Source organism: Coenobita brevimanus, chromosome 69 (assembly GCF_032717465.1).
Source record: "Coenobita brevimanus isolate Jiangsu-jjx chromosome 69, ASM3271746v2, whole genome shotgun sequence".
Taxonomy (NCBI): Eukaryota; Metazoa; Arthropoda; class Malacostraca; order Decapoda; family Coenobitidae; genus Coenobita; species Coenobita brevimanus.
The window spans coordinates 4808994-4834626 of record NC_137022.1 but is presented as its reverse complement, the minus strand read 5'-3'; the positions used below and the strand labels follow the sequence as shown (position 1 = coordinate 4834626).

The 25633-nt window shown below is 43.1% G+C and overlaps 1 protein-coding gene across 1 annotated transcript; it reads right to left on the bottom strand.

The window, feature by feature from the left end:
• Positions 1 to 1032: 1032 nt before the first annotated feature.
• On the bottom strand, positions 1033 to 25633 carry LOC145406060 (cytochrome P450 9e2-like). Its single transcript, XM_080277246.1, has 6 exons — positions 25457 to 25633; positions 7851 to 8535; positions 5358 to 5576; positions 4661 to 4721; positions 3917 to 4107; positions 1033 to 1202 (listed from the first exon to the last, which is right to left on the bottom strand). The coding sequence occupies exons 1-6, from the start codon at positions 25631 to 25633 to the stop codon at positions 1033 to 1035; spliced, it is 1503 nt and encodes a 500-aa protein (XP_080133372.1).

Genomic DNA, 25633 nt, shown 5'->3' with positions numbered 1-25633 from the left:
GACTGTCAGTCGAGGCACAAACTAATATAGCGGACATCAGTATATGAAAGAGAACCAGACGAGTCAGGAACACTTCCATATACGTCAGCTGTCGACACTAATTAGGACAACTTAAACAAGATGGTATAAAGTACTTACATAATATGTACAAAATGTGAAGTACCCCACCCAACAGACCACCAAGAGAGACTGGAAGAATGAGAGGGGGGGGGGAAGCATTGAGGGGAAAAGAGGAGGAGGGAGAATGTAAGGAGGGGAGGAGAGAATCGGAGGGTGCAGGTAAGGAGAGAAGAAGGGGATGGAGGGGTAGGGAGGAGGTAAGGGGGGGAAAGAGGAGGGAGGGGGGATGGAGGAGGAATGGAGGAAACGTGTTTTTCAGGGAGGAGGAAGAGCTGGAGGGAGACAAGAGGTGGAAGGAGAATGAGGGGAAAGGAAAGAAAGAAAACAGAGGAAAAGGAAAAAGTAGGGGAGAGGGAGGGGGATGGAGGAAAGGAGGGGAGGAGGAAGAAGGAGTGTGAAGGGAGGAAGGTCATGGAAAATGGCAAGTTGGTGGAGAGTAGGGTTGTAGCGAGATATCTGGTCCTCCCTGAGATTAGTGTCCCCTGTGGAGGATGGGAGCGGATGAACTAGGGGAGGGATGGAGGAAGGGATGCGGAATTCGCCGTCTCGTGGTCAGTCTGGCTTGAGCTAATTTGACATGGGAAGGTTGTCCATGATTTTGGTAAGGCATTTTATTTCCATTTTCTTCCCATTGAGTGCTTTTATATAGATAATATTGTATTGTAAACACTTCTAAGTAGTTTTAAATTTTACTCAGATCATTGAAATCGTCATAGTTGACAATAGAAGGGCAACTGATCTGTGTGTGGAGATTGGGGTGGCGTCTGTGTGTGTGAAGATTGAGGTCGGCGTGAGGTTTTGGGTGGGGAATTTGTTTTTGATATATTTATGGATATTTTAGTGTTTATGTTTTTTATGGGTTTTGGGTTTGATGGCTTCCCAGCCGTACTGGCATACCGCCTTATATGTGTCTCATTCGTGTTTGCGAGGCGTGAGGAGGATGTAGACGCCATGCTTAGGCCTAAGCAGGATGGGTGATCTTTCCATCTTGATGTCTTCTTGACCTGGCGGTATCCTGAGGTCAGCTGCCAGGATCAGCTTGGCCAGGGCAACCTTGGTCTTCATCAGGGCGAACCGCATGGCTGGAGAAGAAATATCGTGTACTTAACAGCTGAAATGCGTCTGTAAAGGAACTTCAGAGGCTTGGATGACGTCTGCTCCATTTCAGTCGAAGTCGATACTTCTCCCTCTATAGTGCCTTCTCTCTCCTTGCTCTCTGGACCCTACCTCGTCCCTTCCTTATGTAGGAAAGAAGTTCAGGATGATGATGATGATGATGATGATGATGATAATAATAATAATAATAATAATAATAATGATAATAATAATAATAATAATAATCTATATATCTATCTATTGCCAGACGCCTCAATCCCGTTTGGGGTGGCCACAAACAAATCGCCTCCAAGGCGCCCTGTCCCCCGCCATTTCACTGCCCTGCTCCCAACTCACACCCCCCTCTCTCATATACCTCTCCACCCCATCCCTCCATCTCATCCTCGGCCTCCCCCTCCCTCTTCCCCCCTCCACCTCACTCACATACACTCTCTTTGTCAGTCTTTCACCCTCCATCCTCTCCACATGGCCAAACCACCTCAGTGTGTTCCTCATAACGTTTCCTATCACATCCACATCAACACCACAACGCTCCTTTATATTCTCATTCGTCAGCCTGTCTCTCCATGTGACTCCACAGGCTCCTCTTAAATAACTCATTTCCACTGCTCTCACTCTTGACTTGTGTCCTTCCAACAACGTCCAAGCTTCACTTCCATACGTAAGGGTTGGTATCACAATACTGTCATGTAGTAAATTTTTCACTTCCATGCTCACTTCCCTGTTTCTTATCACTGCTTTCAAAGAACCAGCAACCTTTCTTCCCTGCTGTACCCTTTCAAGCACTTAACTCTCCAAACCTCCATCCTTACTCATCACACTACGCAAGTACTTAAACGTACTCACATTTTCCAATTCCTCACTATCCAATCTCGCTGTACATTCACTGACTTCACCTCTCTCAAATAATAAAAATAATAATAATATGCCGCTTATGTCAACAATGCAGTGTAAAATAAAAAAGATATATGTACCATACAAAACAATGACAAGCTATAATAAGAAAACTAAATCGCCAAGGAAGATGTGTTAGGGAATCTTAGCTGAGGAGAAGACGGAGGTGGATATCTTGAACATATTTACGATTCCTTCTCCTTCTTTCAAAACAGCTCAAGAACATTTTTTTCTTAAATGGTATATACACAATTTTTACCTCAACATATGAGACACCAGACCATTCTCCATTCTCCCTTGCATCATTATAGTGTGTTCTTGGCTTGGGGTGAAATCTGATGTTATAAGATTGTTTTGATTTGTGTTGTTCTGGCGTTGTCTATTTTTGTATCTATCCTTCAGCCAGTCAGTTAGTCAGTCAGTTAGTCAATCAGTCAGTCAGTCAGTCAGTCAGTCAGTCAGTCAGTCAGTCAGTCAGTTAGTCAATCAGTCAGTCAATCATTCATTCAATCAGTCAGTCAATCAGTCAGTCAATCAGCCAGTCAATCAGTCAGTCAGTCAGTCAATTAGTCAATCAGTCCGTCAGTTAATCAGTTAGTCAGTCAGTCAGTCAGTCAGTCAGTCAGTCGGTCAGTCAGTCAATCAGTCAGTCAGTCAATCAATCAGTCAGTCAGTCAATCAGTCAGTCAGTCAGTCAATCAGTCAGTCAGTCAATCAGTCAGTCAGTCAGTCAATCTGTCAGACATTCTCGTCCTTCACGTGAAAACAAATTACAGATACGATACATACTTGCTCGTAAGTTTCCTATAATCCTTTCGCATAAACTTGGCCCAGATTTTTGTCTTCTTGCTGGTTTTCTGGCCTTTGGTTCCTTCTTTTTTCATTTAAAAAAAAAAAAAAAAGCATTCTTGATATAGCACTTCGGGCGGTATCCCTCTCTGGTGAGGAGGCTCCCTAACCCCTCTTCCTTAGCGATTTATTTCCAAACTCCTCATTAATATCCGGTGGGCTGCTTCTTATGTCTTTTCAATATCGACATAGATTGCATGAATAACACAAAAGAATATTGTAACGGAGCAGAATCAGAAATAAATCAGTAAGGAAAAGGTGTTACTAAGCTTCCTGAGTAACACACAGGAATAAAGTAACGGTTTTGAATCAGAAATAAATCGGTAAGGAAGAGGTGTAGTCAGCTCCCTAACCATACTAGAACACCGCCCTTCCTCGTGATTAATATAAGATTCCAGGTGTGAGCTGGGTGGAGGGCAGCGAAATGGCGGGTGACAGGGCGACATGGAGGAAATTTGTTTGTGGCCACCCCTTACAGGATTAAGGCGTCTGGCAATAGAGAGATACGAGTATATATATTGCATATCTTGCCAAAATTCAATATTCAAGATAGAGAGATGGCAATTGTAAGACAAGTTGGAGTGAAAGGAGTATACTGTACTGTTGAGGCTAAGTTAGAGTAAAAAGGACACAGGGAAGCCATGTCCGTGTCCCCATGTCTCATTCTGACCCCATGTCCTATTCTGACCCCATGTCCTATTCTGACCCCATGTCTCATTCTGACCCCGTGTCCTATTCTGACCAAATGTCCTATTCTGACCCCGTGCCCTATTCTGACCCCATGCCTCATTCTGACCCCATGTCTTATTCTAACCCCATGTCTTATTCTAACCCCATGTCCCATTCTGTCCCAATGTCCTATTCTGTCCCAATGTCCTATTTTGACCCCATGTCCTATTCTGACCCCATGTCTTATTCCGACCCAACATGACCTCACCGAAACAGTTCCGGGGTCCCATTCCAAAGGGCATGTAGGTGAAACGCTTGATGTTGACCTTGTTCTCGGGCAGGAAGCGATCAGGCCGGAACTCCTCAGGGTCGGGCCAGTAGCGGGGGTCGTGGTGAAGACTCCACACTGGGATCTCCAGCAGGTCCCCCTCCTTCAGGTGCAGATTACTTCCAGGGATGCTGGAGGAAAGGTGAGTGTAAATGCCTTGAATACACTTTTGACTGTCTTTGGGATTTAATCAGTTATCGATAAGTCTGCCTATCAGTCTATCTTTCCGTCTGTCTACTCATCAACATGTGTATCTACTATATGTCTGTCTATGTCTACTACTACTACTACTACTACTACTAGTACTAGTACTACTACTACTACTACTACTACTACTACTACTACTATTACAGCTGCACACCATGATTCTACATATATATGGTTCTTACGTGTTCATCATTAAGTTTTCCTCAGGTGTTCATCAAGTGTTCATCTTCATCTATTCATCTCTAAGTGGTCTTACGTGTTCATTCTTAAGTGTTCACTGATCCGTACTTTGCGTGCTCCTATTTACTTGTTCATATTATTTCTTTCTTTCACGCCTTGTTTTAAAATGGTCTTCTTTTCTCATCCCACACACTTCAATATCTACACCCCTTGTTCACCATCTACATCTCTTGTTCACCGTACACTTCTCTTGTTCATCATCTACTTCTCTTGTTCATCATGTACAACTGTCTTCACCTGTAATCCTTGGTACACATCCGGTCCACGAACAGCGCTGGCGGGTATATCCTCAGGGACTCTGTAAAGGAAAGAGAGAAACCAATGTAAACTGCCATGACTGCCTTGGTATACTCTTTATCTGTCTATCTGTCTATCAGTTTGTCTCTCTATCTTAGCAGTCAACAGCTCAGCTCCAGTAATATCTATACTCCCTGGGATTTTGGTTTAGATAAAGCTGAATGACTCTTTCGCCAATCAAATCAGACATAGCCCTCTTTACTCGAGACAGGCGTAAATTTGAAACACGCGGTTTCACTCTTCATTCAACTACTCCCATTGGGAAGACGCCCAGAATTATAAGGATTAATTTGGACACACACATGATCTCTCCTGGGCCTAGGAGTTACGTCAAAGGCATGTTGTAAACTCGATATCTTGAAGGCACCAACACACACACACACGTCTTTCAGCTGATTTGCAAGAGGTAGATGTGCTCTAACTCGATCCAACCTTGTCTGAGATAGGGTACAGCGAGAAAATGATTGACATGTTGATGGGATAGCGGAAGATCAAACAATATGAGAATCTCAATATCAAGGGGTCGAGAAATTGCAACACAAATTCAATATATGAGAGAATGCACCATAAATTTAATACACGAGGAAATACAGCACAAATTTAATACACAAGACAATACATCACATTTAATACACACCCATAGCGCAGGCATCCAGGAACTTGGCCTCCATGATCCCCTGGTAGGTCAGCTTCCCCTCCTTCTTCACCAGTTCCTCAAGTTCCTGACGAAGGCGCTGCTGGGGCTCTGGGTTCTTGGCAAGGAGGTGTGAGGAGAAGGCCACAGCGCAGGCGATGGTGTCGTAGCCAGCCATCAGGAACATGATGACCTGCGCCACCATCACTTTGTCAGTGAGGACTGGCAGTGGACGAGACCAAAATATAAACCACTTTAGAAATGAATTTCTTTATATAAATTTGGAATCAATCATGGGGGATGAAATTTTGGACGACATTATTTCGAAATCTTGCTAAAATTTATCCCCAAACTGACTTTAAGATTGTCCTAAGATCAAAATAGTTTAACTGGTATTTTTTCTGGTATATCTGTAAGCCCAAAGGTATTATCTTCAAGCTATGAACGACCCTGTCTTAATTCCTCCAGCATAAGATGGCAGGTGTCTGAGGGTAAGGTATACCTGCTTTCTCATTATGCTGTTGTACGTCCTCACAATATCGTAATTCTTCCCATCCATCTCCTGCTTTCACGTTCCTGCCTCGGTCCAATCTCTCGTTGCGTCAACTCAACCATACGTAAAACAGTTCACTTCTCCATCTGCCTCATCAGTGCTTACTGAGGAACGTTTTGCGCTCTCTCTCTCTCTCTCTCTCTCTCTCTCTCTATTTTCCCACTTTCACTCTTCATTTTCTGTCACAAACTCTTCCATACTCACACTCTCTGCTAAATGTTACCTTATGCAAACAACACCTGGTTAAATTCCAGTCTTTCCCTCTCTCTGCATTTCAGAGTTTTTCCGCCTTCCAATACACCTACACCGCCTCTCACACTTACACCCTTCTCTCACACTTACACCCTTCTCACACACTTACACCCGCCTGTCACACTTACACGCTCCTCTCACACTTACACCTGCCTCTCACACTTACACCCTCCTCTCACATTTATACCTGCCACTCTCACCCCCAGATGCATGAACAGACTGAATACCTGTGGAGTTATTTAAGTGAACCTAATCTGCCCTGGATGGACTTAGGTGGATATGAACTGACGAAACTGACCCCAGATTACCTTAAATGAACCTAAAATTGCTGAAGCGAACTTGATAAGAACTTATATGAACCTAAAATTACTGAAGTGAACTTGATTAGAACCTTTTACATTCAGTGTGGCTCAGATATTCCCAAACCAACCTGCATGGGCGTAAACAAATGTAACAGTACCTGACCTCACATGACCTCACACACATGACCTGACATTGACCTGGCTCAGTATGAATTGATGTCAAGTGTGGCTTGCAGGGATCATTTGGGCTAAATTCCTGTGTTATTAGGTACTTATCACACACGAGTAACTGATTATTTTGATTGCTGTATTTCTGGTTGTGATGCTGGCTGCTGGCGCCTGAGGCTGCCCTGACTAATTAAATTATTTTTGTTGAAGAATGTGACTTAAATCAACACTTGGTAACACCTCTAAGAACTTTCTAAGATTTACCATTGGTCTAAGCACTTAAGACGACGGAGATGAAGGAAATGCAGTTGTCTTCCATAAGGTGACAGACAAGATGGACAATATTGCCACTGGAAAGCAATTAAGGACCTAATCTGAAGCTTCTTATTAACACCTGATGTATTTTGTTCCCCAGGGTGGAAAATTAACCTTTAAAAATCCCTTTCCACTTTCATTTTCTGCTGGAATATTTGGTATGGTAAAAGGCCATGTGGGGAGGATGGAGAGCGAGGGACTAATGAGAGGCATGTGTGTGAGTGAGGTGGATGGGGGAAGAGGGAGGGGCGGCCGAGGGTGAGATGGAGGGATGGAGTGGAGAGGTATATGAGAGTGGGGGGTGCGAGCTGGGGGAAGGGCAGCGAAATGGCGGGGGAAAGGGCGACCTGGAGGCGATTTGTTAGTGGCTACCCCTTACGGGATTAAGGAGTCTGGGAAAAGCTAGGTAGATAGAAAATAAAGAGGTGTGCAAAATGGACATGATGTAAGAGAGAGAGAGAGAGAGAGAGAGAGAGAGAGAGAACCATCAACGATTTGGGGAAAAATGAAGGTGTGCAAAAACTTGGGAATTCAGAGTTTGTCTTGGGCGAGTTAGTGTGAACAAGAAAGTGTAATGACTATTGGCAACTGAAGAGCCAATAAGACAGTCATTCAGGTTTATCAAGTCTCAGTTTTCCCTAGACACCAAAACACTGTCGTCAAATTTACCATCCAGGTCAATATATGGTCCCTATATGAGGTCTAAGTAGGAATAGGACAGGATAAAATAGACCTTCCCCAAAGATCACAGAATTGGCCCAGGAATCAAACCTGGGGCATCACTTTCATGGTCCTAGTGTACTCCCGATTACATCACTTGCACCGCAGATGAAACTTTTACAGATATGGTACAGCAAAAGGACCTATGAAGAGATAGCGTAGTAATAAAACGCAAAGATCAATCACCATGCTTAGCGGAGGCAGTGGTGGTGTCAGAGTTTTCAGCCCGCGCCTCCAGTAAAAGGTCAAGGAAGTCCCCCCTCTTTTCGCCGGCTTGGCGGGCCCTGATGATCTCCTCTCCTACACTTCGGAAGAACCCCACCTCCCCTGAGTCCTCCTTCAGGCCCAAAGCATTGAACAGTCTTGGCCAGTTCCTCATCACAATAAGCTTCCACGCAAACAGTGACGATGCAGCCAAAAAAGATTCTGATTTTTGGAAGAAAAGAGAGTTTTCCTGTGTGAGAGAGTTACATTCGATGCCAAAGGCACAAGATGCGATACTGTCCAAGCTGAAGCGTCCAGCTTTGTCCTTCACGTTAACAGACGGATTCTTTTCTGCATCTCTAAGGCAGGAAGATACAAATGTGTCAACAATATCAAACACATGCGGGAACATCCTTCGAATCATCCCAGTGGAGAACGTCAGGGACACGACAGCACGCAAGACTTTCCACTCCTGATCCCTCTTACTTCCCAGCATGTTACTCATGTAGCTGTCGGGTTGGTTCCCACGAAAGGCCCCCCTGTTCATGAAATGATCAAAGTCCTTTACGAGTATGTTCTTGAGTATGTCCGGATCACACACCATCAGCATGGGACTGAAGCCATCATACAGGCCAAAGCAGGGACTGCTCTTGTAGGTGTGGTACATCTGAAATGAAGAAAAATAAATAACTTTCAGCCCCCGTAAAGTATGATGGTTACATAAGCTCACAAAAGTATTTATATAACATACCATGCACCGGAAGCTTCCCTGGTATCAGAATAAAAATCTTGATCAGTGTCTTTGGACATAAGTAACTGTGATTAGTAACTTCTTTTTTAGTTAAGACAATCCCCTGTAACTTGTCACTTTTAAATACAGTTTCTTAACATAGGCACCATAATACATGAATATTTTAATAGGACGATAGAAAAGAGGACATGACAGAACAGAGGTGCTGTCACTGAAAGCAGGCAGGATACAGAAGAGATATAACGGAATGATGTAACCATAAATCAGAGCTGGACACATCTGCAATCACTTCTGCAATCCGCGATTTCCACAATAGTGGACCGCATGATTTCAGTTGTGAAACTGCGATTGCGGCAAAATCATACAAACTTGCGGTATTGCATTACGGAAGTACTTCCGCTATCGCAATCCAGTGCGCAACCTCCCACATGGCGGTCGATGTTGGTTAGTACATGCTACAGCATGACTCATGAATATCGAGCTTGAACAGGATTCCCGGCCAGCAGCGGTGGTGGGCTAGGCCTCACTGCATCAGTTAGCAGCAGGGATGGGCAATACCAGGAAAAATTATTTGATACGATAAGATACTATATACTATAAGCCAGTGTGGCAGTAAATTTTATGGCACGCATTGCTAACTATGCACAGTGGTTCCACAATTTGACAGATGATGATCTTATGGGCTAATGTAATGGTGATCATTGAAAATACTTTTATATTTTTTTGTTTAATGGTCGTACTGAGTTATTATCTGAAAGAGTAAGCAAATTTCTACGAATTATATATCTATTTAAGTTTCATGGACTGCATTCTGTTGCTGGTCAGATGATTTTCCCAAGTGGCACAAAGGCTATTTCTTTTCTTTATAACATTATTATTGTATTAAAGGATACGATTATATTATTTTAATATTTGTACTGTGAGATTTTCATGGTATGCCCAACCTCTGATACAAAATAAATAGTGATGGATATACACCTGAGTATGTCAGTATCTTACAAAATTTCGGTTCTGATGAAGATAATTGTAATGGGTAAGTTTTCAGTAAATACACTAAAGTATTTGCGACAATTTAAAAATATACAAATATCTGATCTACACACCCTTTTCCCTTCCTAAATCCCCCTTCTTCTTCTCCAACTAGCTCCTCTGTCCTATGCCTAACCCTATATATGAGTATTCTATCATATATTTTACCAGTCACACTAAGTAGGCAAATACCCCTATGGTTACCACATACTTCTCTCTCCCCTTTACCTTTGTATAAAGGAACAACTTAATCTTCTTCATCGCTTCCATTACTTCCGCCCTACTGATCTCTTCCTCCCTCCTCTCCTCTTCTCCCAGCCATTCCCCAACCACTTATACTCGCACTGCTGTCACTCTCTACATTCAACAAATCCTCAAAGTGTCAAAAGTAGGTTTTGGAAGGAGGTAAAGAAAGTAAGGCAGTGTGAAACGGGAAATAGTAGGGGAGTGAAAGATAGGAATAATTGATTGTTGGTGGAGAAGAGAGAGAAATTTAGGAGATGCAAGGAGCACTTTGAGGATTTGTTGAATGTAGAGAGTGACAGCAGTGCGAGTATAAGTGGTTGGGGAATGGCTGGGAGAAGAAGAGATGAGAGGAGGGAGGAAGAGATCAGTAGGGCGGAAGTAGTGGAAGAGATGAAGAAGATTAAGTTGGGAAAGGCCCCAGGAATTGATGGAGTGTGTGGTGAAATGCTTAGGTATGGGGGTGAGATTGTTGTGGAGTGGATATGGAAGTTGTGTAGATTGGCTTGGGAAGAGGGAAGGATTCCAGAGGACTGGAAATCAGGTATAATTGTTCCTTTATACAAAGGTAAAGGGGAGAGAGAAGTATGTGGTAACCATAGGGGTATTTGCCTACTTAGTGTGACTGGTAAAATATATGATAGAATACTCATACTCGTATATAGGGTTAGGCATAGGACAGAGGAGCTAGTTGGAGAAGAAGAAGGGGGATTTAGGAAGGGAAAAGGGTGTGTATAGATCAGATATTTGTTCTAAGATGTTTAGTGGAGAAGTATCTAGAGAAGTATCTAGGAAAGGAAAGTGTATGCTGCCTTCATGGACTTGGAGAAAGCTTATGACAGAATAGATAGGCAAGGTATGTGGAAGGTATTAAGAATATATGGAGTGGAGGGGAAATTGTTGAGTGCTGTGAAGAGTATGTACGAGGGAGCTAGGGCTGCGGTGCGAGTGGATGGTGAGCTGAGTGAGTTCTTTGATCTCAATGTGGGACTGAAACAGGGTTGTGTGATGTCTCCATGGCTGTTTAATATATATATGGATGGGGTTGTAAAGGAGGTGCAGGGTAGGGCAGTGGATGTGGGGGTGGCTCTAATGAATGAGGGTGAGATTTGGAAGCTTCCGGTGTTGCAGTTTGATGATGATACGGTACTGTTGAGTGAAGATGAATGGGAGTTGCAAGGTTTGAGGAATGAATTTGAGACAGTGTGTAGGAGGAGGAAGCTGAAAGTTAATGTAAACAAAAGTAAAGTTATGGTGTTTGAGAGGAATGAAGTCACAGAGTGTGCAGTGAGGTTGGATGGTGAGGATATGGAGAATGTGAGTGCATTCAAGTACTTGGGTAGTGTGATGAGTAGGGATGGAACTTTGGGGGATGAAGTGCGTGAAAGGGTACAGCAGGGAAGGAAGGTTGTTGGTACACTGAAAGCAGTGATGAGAAATAGGGAGGTGAGTATGGAAGTTAAGAAGTCACTGCATGATAGTATTGTGATCCCTACCCTGACGTATGGAAGCGAGGCATGGACCTTGCAAGAGGGGAACAAGTCAAGAGTGAGAGCAGTGGAAATGAGTTACTTGAGAGGAGCATGTGGAGTGACGTGGAGGGACAGGTTGAAGAATGAAGAAGTGAAGGAACGCTGTGGGGTGGATGTGGATGTGATTGAGAAGATTAGGAGAAATACACTGAGGTGGTTTGGACATGTGAAGAGAATGGAGAATGAAAGACTGACTAAGAAGGTGTATGTAGGTGAGGTGGAGGGAGGGAGAGGGAGGGGTAGACCGAGGATGAGGTGGAGGGATGGAGTTGAGAGGTATATGAGGGAGGGGGGGTGAGTTGGGGGGAGGGTAGTCAAATGGTGGGTGACAGAGCGACTTAGAGGCGTTTTGTCTGCGGCCTCCCTTTGCGGGATTAGGGCGTCGGGCTATAGATAGATAGATTATTAATACAGTAATATAGAACATTACCAATCGATTTTCCCCTATTTGTGTACTTTGTATTGAAAATTGTGAAACTGGATTGCGGTTGTGGTATTGACGTAGGGGAACTGCACATTCCAAGTTTATTACGGAATTGCGGTAGCAAAAGGTAAGGGTCAGAGGTTGCAGAATTGCTATTGCACAGTTGAATTTTAGATTGCGGTCCCCAGCTCTGCTATAAATACATGTTATAAACCCTGTCTTTCCCACTTTTCTCAACTATGAAGAGATAGTCGGCTGGTAAATTTAAGGAGTTTGGTGATTCAGGTATTTCTGTGAAAGACCAATATGTTGTTGCCAGGAGAACAGGTCAGCTCAACCAAACACTAAGTAATGGATTCAGTCCTAATTCTTACCTCTCTTTAATCCTGTATTGCCAAAAACCGGATGAGTTTCTGAAAATTAAAGCTAGAAAAAAACAAAGAGGGAGAAAAGAAAGAAAAAGGAATATATGCATTAATATGTCATAACATAATATATAATAGTTCCAGGCATATAATACTGTAGTTATAGGCATTTATGTCATAGCACAATATGTAACACCAGCACACTATGTAATGTCTGGTGTTCAGGAAGACATACACATCCCCAAGCCCAGAATGCAAGCACATAATGTATGACAAAAACATAATTTTGTGATGTATCAAAGACATGGGGTAACTGACCATCCACTCACTCGATGTAGTGCTGCTCTCGGATGTCTGCCCTTTCCTCTTCTCCATCCCTCTTTCCTTCCATCCTCTTCTGTCTTTCGTTCATTCTTTCCTTGTCCTTCTGCCTATGGGCAACTTTACACTCCCTCTTCTGTCTTTCTTTCCTTCATTCTTTTCTCTTCCTTCTGCCTGTGGGTGACTCTACACTGAGTGACAAGCCAAATGGTTTCCTGTACACCAGGAAACCATTTACTACGCTGGGTGGTAACTATATAACCAAATTTTGGCTCCTGGTGGTTTAGTGGGTAATTATTGCGCTCCAATCGGATTGAGCAGGTGAAAATTTATATCCAAGGGGTGGTCGGGGTTGATTGCTCGTGTAATTCCACTCAGGGATGAGTGAGGCTGGTCACTCTCATCTTAAATGTCGGGACCAACTGCCTAGCCCCGGACTCCTACGCTCCTCATGGGGCAATGTAGGATTGGATGATAGACAGACAGATAGATAGATAGATAGATAGATCAGAGACATGGGGTAACTGATGAATACCAGTTAGGTCACGTGATGGAAATGTACCAGTCATTACACACACACACACACACACACACACACACACACACACATCACCCAGCCGGAAACCAGCCAGTCATATATCCCGGGAAATCTGAGGTGAGAGTCAGAGAGCCAGAGAGAACCAGAGAAGGCAGAAGGGGATTGGAGTGAGGAGAGAAGGAAGCTTGGGAGATAGGGTAGAGTTGGAGGTTCACCATCACACTGACAATACGTGGGTCATGTCACTCTTTCCATCACATACCTGCATCACAGTAAAAACCTCTTAACCCCAGACTGTCTATACCTCACCTTCACTTACGATACAAGATAGATGGAGGGGCAAGGAAGACAGAGAAACACCTACCTCAAGATAAAACCCATAACGAGCTATCCAATGCTAGAAGATTTTATATTAGTAGCAGCCCACATTACTGGTGACAGAGGTGCCTTACCAGTCTACAACTACAGTCCCATCTCCCTGCTATGATTATTATCTTTTTTTTTTTTTTATATATATATATATATATAAATAACAGAACGGAGGAAGGAAAAACAAATGAGTAAAAAAAAAAAAATAATCCATACACCAGATTACTGGTGTCCTCTGTTCATAAAATATCTGTAACAGTTAGACTTGAACAATTGTGGGTTGAAATTTGGAGGGAAATAACTCTGGGGAAGCGAGTTCCAGAGAGACGCAGTTCGGGGAATGAAAGAATTCTGACAGGCAGAAGTTCTGCAATATGTCTGAGTGACATTCCAGTCATGAGCGCTACCAGATGCCCCTGTAGCACGAGAGAAGGCATGGAGAGGTGGCACCATGGATGCAACTTCATCTTAGCATTTGCCAAAAAAATATATGTAAAATAATACAAGGGAGGCAACATTCCTTCTTACTTGCAGGGGAGGTAGTTTATTATGTAATGGCAGGGTTGTTAATGATTCTAACAGCTTTGTTCTGAATTTTGTCTAGTTGTCTTAATGCAACCTCTCCACAACCATTCCACAAGGGTGAGCAATATTCAAGCTGAGAGCGCACAAGACTCTTATAAATTATAGCTAACTGCTCATTAGCGAAGAAGTTACGGACTCTGTACAATAATCCAAGTTTCTTTGAGGCGATTTTAGCAAGTGATCTGACATGAGAGGTCCAGCTGAGGGCACTGTTAAGTGAGACGCCAAGAATTTCAATACTTTTGGAGATGGGAATATTAGTAGCACTGAAGGTAATGTACGAATCTGGCAATAGCTGTCTATTAGTAAACTGTATATATTTAGTTTTACTAGCATTAAATGAGACAAGGTTGTTTTGTCCCCATTCACTGAATGTAGATAGATCTTGATTTATGGAGATGGCTGTACTGAGTTGAAAGGTGGAGATATTAGACTTTGTAAATGGATGTCTGAGTGTGAATGAACTATGTAGTGTTGAGTCATCTGCATATGAGTGAACGGGATTGTGGGTGACAGATAAGAGATCATTAATATGAACCAGAAATAGGGTTGGCACCAGAACTGATCCCTGCGACACGCCGGCGTTAATTGAGTGGAAATTGGAATATGCATCATCTACTTTTACTCTTATTTTCCTGTCACTAAGATATGAAGAAATCAAAGGAACAAAAGACGTTAGTCCATAGAAAGGGAGTTTGGACAGCAGGGAACGGTGCCATACTCTGTCGAAAGCTTTAGAGATATCAAGAGCTACTGCATGAGTTTCTCCAAAAACATCAATTGATCGATGAATGGTATGAGTTAAGAGATTGAGTATGTCAATGGTGGATCTTTCGTGGCGAAAACCATATTGTCTATCACTTATTAAGTTGTTGGATTCAAGATGTTTAACAATGCGCTTATTAATTAAAGTTTCAAATACCTTACCAAGAGATGTGACAGCTATTGGTCTGTAATTGGAGGGGTCAGACGAACTTCCTTTCTTCGGAACTGGGTGGATATTGTCTTCTTTCCAAGAATTTGGGAATAAAGAAGTATGTATGCATAGTCTGAATAATTTAGCTAGGACAGAGGCAAGTTCAGGGGGAACACTTTTTCAAAACAATTGGCGGAATTCCATCTGGGCCTGGTGCTTTGTTGGTAGGTAAATTGTCTAGGATGGATTTTATGTATCTTGTCTGTATTTTAAGTGGGGCAATTTCGGGAGAATGAAATTCCAGTACTGGGACATTCTGGCTGATATCATCTATGGTGGAGTTTCTGGCAAAGGTACTGGCAAGGATATCTGCTTTCCCAAGTGGGTCATTTGTAATGTCTTCATCTGAAGATTTTAGTGGGGGAATGGAAGATGACTTGTTAAAGTTATTATTGAAAGAATTAAGAGCTGACCAGAATATTCTATTGTCATTAGGGTTGTTAAGTAGTTTTGATGCTTCCTTTTGAAGAAAGTTTGATTTAGATAGATTTAATACAGCTTTTGCATGATTTCTAGCAATTTTAAAGTGGGAGAGTGATTCAGATGTTTTTGATTTTAAGAGTTATATGCTAATGACTTTTGGGCTGTTGCTCTGGCACAGTTGCCATCAAACCATTTTGGAGAGTTTGATCTTTTAGTGAACTGTTGACTTGGTATGAATAAATCCATACCAGCTAGTATTAAGTCGCAAATGTGGGACTGGGTACACACACACACACAGACACTTCAGTGGATTTAATTTTTTAACCTTTTATACTGCCATGTCTTTGACTCTGTGTCTTAACCTGAGGCATTCCGACAACTTATGGATACTTTGCCACGTTTTGTCACTGTGACACCCGACAACGTATCCATACATTTTGCAATTGCGAGGTCCATCATTTGCACATTTTTCAAGTTTCACGGGTGATTTTTGGTAGGCACATGTGAGAGACCTTCCTCTACCCAATGGTAGGTGGGGATAATGCCTGACCCCACCTGACCCCCCCTCCCCCTCACGTGCCATTTTCTTGGCACCTCACCTGTTAGCTGTGATCTGGCAAGAATAGACATGTCGCACCACGGTCTCTCTAATGACGAAATTCAAGGCAAAAGTGATTCCTGGGGTGGAGGACAAAGGAAGAAAGAAGCCAGAGGAAGAAACAAGAAGTGATGAGGCGGTAATGTCATATAGGAAGGTGCCATATGTTGATGTTTTTGGTGAGTGAACAACGCTTATATCACCTATTTTATTGTGTGAAAACCAATATACTCTTGTACTGCATACAAATTTGTACCAAAAAATAAATATTTATGTATAATGAGTGGTTTGGAATAGCTGCCCCTCCCAAGAAAACGTCTTTTCTGGACCCTGGCCTGAGAGAACACAGTACCAAGGTGAGGGATCTGTTACCTGTATTTGGTATTTCTAAACTCAACTGAGCACTTTCTCTCTGAATTTTCGATGTTTCTCATAAAAAGCAGAGATTTTAGCAGAAAAAAACTTTTCGAAAATCTGCCGAGATTGGGAGGGGTCAGTGGTGAAAAATCTGCCAGGACGTGGCAGGTTAATATGAGGACACTCAAGCATTGTGTGGCAGTATATGGTATTCAAGACAGAGAGGCTATTGATACGTGGTGGCAGCTATCATCTACTCACTATATTATTTTTTTATGCGAGGAAGAAGGAACAAAAGGCTATGATCCCACAAAACAGTTCCTCCTAAAAAAACAAAAAACAAAAGAGAGCCAAATTCAAGATCTGTTCATTTTGAGATGCCTGGATACACTGCGTTTGAAAGACTGGAGATCATAGGAAGTAGGAAATACAGACAGAGGGAGACAGTTCCAAAGTTGACCTGTTGCATAAATGAAGGATTGGAAGTAACGGTTAACACTTGCATTAGAGAGCTGGACAGAAAAGAGATGAGAGTTTATTGCTAGATGGGTGTTGCGCACCCGTCGTAGAGGTGGAGGGATGCAAGCAGACAGTTCAGAGGAGCAATGACCATGGAAATAGCGATAGAAAAGAGATAAAGAGGCAACAGTGGGGAAAAGAGACAGAGGTTGAAGGGAGCCAGTAAGAGGAGCAGAGTTAATGAGACGAAATGCCTTTGACTCAACCCTATTAACCCGCTGCATGCCGGCTATTTTTAGCCCTATGGGTCACCCGCAGTGCCAGCCATTTTTCGATCTTTTTTTTTGCTAAAATGATAAATTTTGATGTGGAAACAACGAATCTCGCCATTAAAATGCTCACCAAGGCTCGGAAATTAGTTTTATTGAGTCCTGCATACTCGTGTACAGGTATAGCCGCTCTCTCATGTTCACCATGTACGTGAGAGAAAGCCATTTTCCATGTAAGGCATACTCAGGTATTTATGATGGGAAGGTATAGCAATGTTCAGCACACTTTTCTGATAACTTATTACTTCAGCATCTATCACAATTTGCGTGTCTTTCTCACTGTGAATGCATTATCTTACACTTACCTGAAGATAGGTACAATACAACCTGACTTCATTACGCACAGTCCCGGCACTTACAAGAAGGTATTCACAAGTTGACTTCACTATATAGTCCTTACACTTACAAGAAATTATTTACAACTTACACTTACATGAAAATATTTACAAAATGCCTTCACTATGTCAGCATTGGGTGAGACACACAGGCAGAGTGAGGCAGCGCGAGCGTGAGGGAGGGAGCGAGTAAGTGTATGGCCTTGACAGCCTGAAGGATGGTAGAGGAATAGTTACCTTACGTGCCTGCCAGTTTTTACCCATGAATCTTGAAAAATCCGGTCACAGTGAAGTTTTTTCTTTTTTATCAATTTAAAACAGCACTGGCACTGGCCATGGAATTATGTCAGACCGTTTTAAAATGGCACTGGCATGTGGTGGGTTAAGAAGAGCTGTATGTGGGGAGCCTCCCCACACATGAGAGTTGCACTCCATTCAGGGGCGAATAAATCCCATGTATAAAGTCAACAATTGTGCAGGGGTAAAGAAGGTACGGAATCGGCATAGCACACCTAATCTCTTGGAAGCAGATTTTACCAGAGATGTAGTATCATCTTTCCAAGATAAATCTCGAGTGAATCAAACCCCAAGTATGTTCAAGGATGCTGCTGCATTGAGCTGGATTATTAAAGTTTAGTGGGTACTCCTGTCGGAGATTCTGTCGGGTTGATAGGTGTAAAAATTGAGTCTTAGATGCATTAAAAAAAACAAGATTACTTTTACCCCAGTCAGAGTTACGAGCCAAGTCAGACATTAGGAGTGCCATAGCCTCATCCCTTGTTTGTTGAAGTAACTGCTGGGATGGACGTTGCGGGAACCAAATGGAAAGGTGAAGAGTGGAATCATCAGCATACGAGTGGATAGGGTTAGATGTACAGCTTAGATCATTGATGAATAAAAGGAAGAGAGTTGGTGATAGAACAGAGCCCTGAGGAACACCACTGTTAATAGATCTAGGAGAAGAATGATGGACGTCTACAACAACGGGTACAGAATGACCAGAGAGGAAGCTGTAAATGAAGACACAGATAGAAGGATAGAAACCGTAAGAGGGCAGTTTGGAAATTAAAGATTTGTGCCAGACTTAATCAAAAGCATGTGAGATGTTAAGTGCAATGGCAAAGCTTTCGCCAAAGTCCCGAAAGGAGGATGACCAGGAGTCTGAAAGGTAGATGAGAAGATCGCCAGTGGAGTGTCCCTGACAGAACTCATACTGACGATCAGAAAAAAGGTTGTGATAAGAAAGGTGCTTTAATATTATTCTGTTAAGTATAGAGTCAAAAACTTTTGAGACACAGGATGTTAAAATAATTGGACGATAATTAGAGGGTTGGGAAAAGACACTCTTCTTTGGAACTGGCTGAATGAGAGCAAACTTCCAGCAAGAAGGACAGGTACAAGTTGAAAGACAAAGGCGTAAAAGTTTACCTAGGCAGGGTGTAAGCAGAACAGGAGGGACTCCACCAGGCACATATGCCTTGTTAGTACTGAGGCCAATGATGGCAGAAAATACATCAGCTGAAGAAATTTTAATGTCAGCCATGGGGAAGTAAGAGGGGGGAAGTGATGGAGGAACAGCACCGGAATCATGTAAGGTAGAACTGGAGGAGGAAGTCTTAGCAAAGTGATCTGCTTTATCAGTAGAAGAAATAGCTACTGAGCCATCAGAGTAGAAAAGAAGAGAGAAGGATGATGAAGTAAAGATGCTAGAAAGGTTTTTGGTAAGGTACCAGAAGAAGTGGGAAGAATTCGAGTTGGAGAGTTGAGAGCATTTAGTGCAGATGAAATTATCTTTAGCAGGGCAAAGAACAGACTTAGCATGATTCTGGGCAGAAACATAAAAAAGATGTGATTCAGGAGTGGGTTGGTGCTGGTACTTTTTATAAGCTCTCTCCTTGTTGCGGACAGCATTTTAACAACCTCAATTAAATTGAGGCTTTCTTGCATTACTCAAAGGACACGAGAAAGGAATGTATGCTTCCATGCCCGAGAGAATAACCTGCGTAATGCACAAGGCACACTCAGATGGCTCCCGGCCATGGAAGCAATAATCATTCCAGTGAAAATCAAAGAAGTACTGCCTGAGGGCCTACCAATCTGCAGCTCCAAAGTGCCACAGTCGCCATTTCTGTGGAGGGTCCATAGGCTATACTGAAGCGATAGGACAGGTTAAGGTGATAAGGTTGTGATCGGAGCAGCCCAACGGAGAGAAAAGATTACCAGTGCAAGCAGAAGGATTAGTTGTAAGGAAGAGGTCAAGTATGTTAGAGCTCTCCAAGGCGTTCAGTGAAAGGAGAAGAGAGCCAAAGGTGGTGGTGAACATTGAAATCTCCTAGAATGGAGATTTCAGGGGAAGGAGAAATGGATAGAATGTGTTCCATCGTAGAAGTAAGATAGTCGAAGAATTTTTGATAGTATAATTAGGGGATAAGTAAACAGTACAGATATATTTAGTCAGAGAATGACAGGAAAGCCGAAGCCAGAGTATAGGGAATTCAGAAGAATCAAATTCAGGAACATTAGAGCAAGATAAGTCGTTGCGTACATATGCACAACAGTGACCTTCGGCTTTAAAATGAGTATAGAAAAAGTAGGAGGATACAGAGAAGAGTTTGCTGTCAGTTGCCTCAGACAGCTGAGTCTCGGTTAACCCCTTAACCACAGGGCGTCACTTTCGTGACACTCGGGTGCAAGGGATCATACCGCGGAGTGTCACTTTTGTGATTCTGTGTTATTTTGAATTCGCACAGGCTTTCAACTGGTGGCTTGTATCATCTGTCAGTACTGCAAGTGTCCTGCTACAGTCAGCGCTGATAATGTCATTGGTACTCCCATCCATTGTTGACAATTTAGCCATATTTCCTGTCCTTGACTCCCCTCCTTACCTCTCCTCCATTACCCTCTCCTCCCAACTGCCCAGCCGTGCCAAGCTATGCAAATCCTGCCTGGATATTTCCACTCATTTCATCCATTGAAATGTGCCCTATGCCCTATTCTTATACAATATAATATATATATATATAAAAAAGTGAGATGGTAATTGATACTGCTATACACCTGGAATGGGCTAATTATCACCTGGCAACACCCTAAGTGCACTCGTTCACTAATTTTCCCTGTTTATTTCCCCTTGAAATGTGCCGTATGACCTATTCTGGTAATAAAAATATATATAAGAAAGGAAGGGAGAAGCCTAAGTGGTATTTACATTTACCTGGAACTATCTAATTTATTATGTATTGTCTAGATTTCCTGCCAATCATTTCACAGCATATAACTTAGCAGCTGTCACCACGCTGACATTGTCAACCCTTCCCAGCCCATAATACACTACATCATTCAGTTTACTGTCGTCTTTCGAGGTGAAACCATGTCGGATTCACGCCTGTCCAATTCTGCCGCTTCTGAGCCCACTGCAAAGGGCCCTGTGACCTCTACCCCTACTAAACCTCGTGTGGGAAGGGGTAAAGGACTAAGTGATTCTGCTGTGGAACGTGAACTGGCTAATTTATCCATGATAATGATGGACAGTGATTACGATCTTTCTGATGAATCGTGTGATGAGCCAGTGGAGGAAATGGTGACAGAAACTCCCAGCACGAGTGCTTGAGTGTCCCAAGTTTGTCCTGGCTCCAAGGGAAAGGAACCCTTAGTTACTGTAAGTGACAGTGCATAACATAGTGTAAATGACATAGAAATGTAAATAATGGAAATGAAATAGACAATATAAATAGAAATGTAAATAATTACTAATATAAGAGTATGAGTATAAATTCTTGGAGTAATGACAGTGAATGTGAAAGTTTCACTCTCTACGCTAGTTTACTGAACAAGAAGGTGAATGCCTGGAGTGAAAATAAACTACTAGTAGTGAAGGAAACTTGTGGGTAATTATGGTATATATATAAATAAGTGTAGTAAAGTACTAGGAATATAAAGTGTAAGTGTGTTTATAAATAATAAATGACAGCTCTGCCTCAGAATACCAGCGGGGAACGAGTATGGGTGGAAAGCTTGTATGCGCTCATTCTTTACATTGATTTCACAGTGTTATTTTTTTTTTTAATATGGATTCCAAACCACATGAAAATCATAGAATAGTGTTTGTAGTGATAATATCAGGCAGTGGTAACCATGTTACAGGGTATCAGGAAGTGTAAAGTGGAGACCTCATTACCCAACTGCAGAAGTCTCCACAAGTCCTACAGTAGTAGAAGGAGGCTCAACAAACATCCCAGGAGAAAGCTGAAGGTATGTGCCATAAGCATATTTAATTATAATATTCTATGACTAATACCTGATTTTTGGCAAATACTTTTAAAAAGTCAGTTGGACCGCAATTATCCACGCGGGACGGGCACGGCACGCTTCCGACATCCCCGTGGTTAAGGGGTTAAAAAGAGAAGGTGAGGTTTAGAAGAGGAGAGATGATGTTCAACAGAGAGAACGTTAGAGGAAAGGCCCCAAATGCTGCAGAAACGAAGAAGAAGTGAGTCAGACAGTGGTTCAAGGCAACTCATAGAGTCGTCATCGGGAGAGGGGAGGATGGTGGGGGCATCTGTGGTCCCCCCCCCCCTGAGGAACCCGAGGCAAGTTCTAAATGCACCATTTTTCTTTTAATTTGGAAAAGGAAGTGTAGAAGAAGCATGTATGGACCAATTTGAGAGGAGAGAGAGAGTGCTTTTGATTGGAGACATGAATGGCAAAGTTGGGAATATATGAGTGGATGGAGTGGTTGGTCAGTGGGGTGTGCCAGCTGAAGTAGATGGGAATGGTAGTGCTTTGGTGGACATCTGTGCTGGCAAGGGGTTGGCAATAGCCAACACCTACTTTCAGCATAAGATGATCCACCGGTATACATGGAGAGTAATGAGGAGGATGGATGGTGAACTTGCTGAACGAAAGGCAATGATAGACTACGTGTGTGCTGATGAGCGAATGAGAAGACAAGTGTTGAATGCAAGAGTGTGGAAAGAGTGGGGGAATGGAGTCTTGGACCATCATTTAGTGATAGCCAAGGTAAAGCTGCAAAGAAAATGGTTGAGGAGACGAAGGGGAAGACAGGAGGAAGCAGCTCCTGTGAGAAGAGTGGAGAATTTGCAAGATAATGAGAAAATGGCAGAGTATAAGAGCATAGTGAAAGAAAGATTGGGAAGGTATGAGCTACAGTAGATGGAAGGGGTGGAAGATGTATGTAAGATATTCACGGAAGAGATAGGCACAGCGTGTGAGGTGGTTTGTGGAGTGAGGAGGAGATGCAAGGGTGTGCAAGGGACAACATGGTGGAATGATGAGGTGAAACGAGCTGTGAAACAAAAGAGGAAGGCATATAGTGAATGGTAAGCGAGTAGAGGTAGGGGAAAAGATGAGAGAGAGAAGAGAGAGGTATATGTGAGCAGAAGAAAGGAGGTGAAGAGACTGGTGAAGGAAAGTAAGAAGAAAGTGGATGAAGAGTTTGGGAGGAATCTGAGTGAGAAATGGAGGGAGAGTAAGAATTTGTTTTGGAAGGAGGTAAAGAAAGTAAGGCAGTGTGAAAGGGGAAACAGTAGGGGAGTGAAAGATAGGAATAATAGGTTGTTGGTGGAGAAGAGAGAGAAATTGAGGAGATGCAAGGAGCACTTTGAGGATTTGTTGAATGTAGAGAGTGAGAGCAGTGTGAGTATGAGTGCTTGGGAAATGGCTGGGAGAAGAAGAGATGAGAGAAGGGAGGAAGAGATCAGTAGGGCAGAATTAGTGGAAGCAATGAAGATCAAGCTGGGAAAGGCCCCAGGAATTGATGGAGTGTGTGGTGAAATGCTGACGTATGGGGGTGAGATTGTTGTGGAGTGGATATGGAATTTGTGTAGATTGGCTTGGGAAGAGGGAAGGGTTCCAGAGGACATGAGAGCAGGTATAATTGTTCCTTTATACAAAGGAAAAGGGGAGAGAGAAGTATGTGGTAACCATAAGGGTATTTCCCTTCTTAGTGTGACTGTTAAAATATATGGTAGAATACTCATTGATAGGGTTAGGCATATGACACTGGAGCTAGTTGGAAAAGAACAAGGGGGATTTAGGAAGGGAAAAGGATGTGTAGATCAGATATTTGTTCTAAGATGTTTAGTGGAGAAGTATCTAGAGAAGGGAAAGAGTGTATGCTGCCTTCATGGACTTGGAGAAAGCTTATGACAGAATAGATGGGCAGGGTATGTGGAAGGTCTTAAGAATATATGGAGTGGAGGGGAAATTGAGTGCTTTGAAGAGTATGTACGAAGGAGCTAGGGCTACGATGCGAGTGGATGGTGAGCTGAGTGAGTTCTTTGATCTCAATGTGGGACTAAAACAGGGTTGTGTGATGTCTCCATGGCTGTTTAATATATACGTGGATGGGGTTGTAAAGGAGGTACAAGGTAGGGCAGTGGATGTGGGGGTGGCTCTAATGAATGAGGGTGAGATTTGGAAGCTTCCAGTGTTGCTGTTTGCTGATGATACAGTGTTGTTGAGTGAAGACGAATGGGGGTTGCAAGGTTTGGTGAATGAATTTGGGACAGTGTGTAGGAGGAGGAAGCTGAAAGTTAATGTAAACGAAAGTAAAGTTATGGTGTTTGAGAGGAATGAAGTCACAGAATGTACAGTGAGGTTGGATGGTGAGGATATGGAGAATGTGAGTGCATTCAAGTACTTGGGTAGTGTGATGAATAAGGATGGAACTTTGGGGGATGAAGTGCGTGAAAGGGTACAGCAAGGAAGGAAGGTTTTTGGTTCCCTGAAAGCAGTGATGAGAAATAGGGAGGTGAGTATGGAAGTTAAGAAGTCACTGCATAATAGTATAGTGATCCCTACCCTGACGTATGGAAGCGAGGCGTGGACCTTGCAAGAGGGGAACAAGTCAAGAGTGAGAGCAGTGGAAATGAGTTACTTGAGAGGAGCATGTCGAGTTACATGGAGGGACAGGTTGGCGAAGGAAGAAGTGAAGGAACGTTGTGGGGTGGATGTGGATGTGGTTGAGAAGATTAGGAGAAATACACTGAGGTGGTTTGGACATAAGAAGAGAATGGAGAATGAAAGACTGACTAAGAGGCTGTATGTAGGTGAGGTGGAGGGAGGGAGAGGGAGGGGTAGACCGAGGATGAGGTGGAGGGATGGAGTTGAGAGGTATATGAGGGAGGAGGAGTGAGTTTCGGGGAGGGTAGTCAAATGGTGGGTGACAGAGCGCCTTGGAGGCGTTTTGTCTGTGGCCACCCTTTGCGGGATTAGGGCGTCGGGCTATAGATAGATAGATAGAAGTGTAGTGTGTACTGTGCATGTAGTTTGCTGTAGACAGTTAGAGAAGCTTGTATTAGAGAGCATGCTGGCCTACTCTCTGTGTTACTGAAACACTGAAAAGGTTTAGCATAGGGGGATGGTCGGGAACTAGTCCTGAGGGCTGATGAAACTGGAACTCCATCTCTCCCTGTCACCAGTTTTCCACCCACCTTGGGAGTACTGCCCTGCCCGACTGGTGCTACAGTCTACTCTACTTAATGTTGTGCTGCCTCTTTCTTCCTTCAGCTTTATCACTCTTTTCTGTGTATGCTCTTCTCTCTTATTCTTCACTCCTGTCCCGTTTTATTACTCTTCCTTCCGCTCCAGGTGGCTCTACACTGAGTGACAAGCCTAATTGTTTCCTGTAGCCTAAGACACAATTTACAGTGATATGTGATAACCATATAACCACATAAGAGTGCGAAGTGAAGTCTACTTCCTAATAACTGGGTGGAGTAACGCAAATGCGGCATCCATCCGAGAACCAATCCTCCACAGTCTTCCCCGTGCCTTGCTGTGGTGAGAGGAGATCCACTGCAGGGGAAGATCAGTTCACTAAACAGGATGGCTCTGTTAGGGTGGTTGCTTGTCTGTGGTTGATGGATTTGCTCAGCTAGACAGCTAGGGGTTGTCTTATCAGTGGTTTATGAGAGGTTTAAGCCAAAATCACCTCATCTGAGAAAGGATACCAAGTGCTTCTAGTTAATGTCTCACTTTGTCGAGGGACAGCCAGCGATATTTCAAGGGTGACATGGTCTGGTGGAGGTGGCCGATGAAGGGGAGAGCGGGTTGGGATGGAACGCCTCTGCTGGCCCAGTAGCTGTGACGCCATCTTGAGTATAACCAT

Bases quoted from the DNA above. Each gene is read 5' to 3' on its own strand.
- LOC145406060 (XM_080277246.1), bottom strand. From the start codon at position 25,633: ATGGTTATACTCAAGATGGCGTCACAGCTACTGGGCCAGCAGAGGCGT. The intron at 5,577-7,850 runs GTGATTGATCTT...GTCCACTGCCAG, and splicing joins CACTGCCTCCGCTAAGCATG to TCCTCACTGACAAAGTGATG. The intron at 4,722-5,357 runs GTGTGTATTAAA...TTTCCTTTACAG, and splicing joins CCTGGATGCCTGCGCTATGG to AGTCCCTGAGGATATACCCG.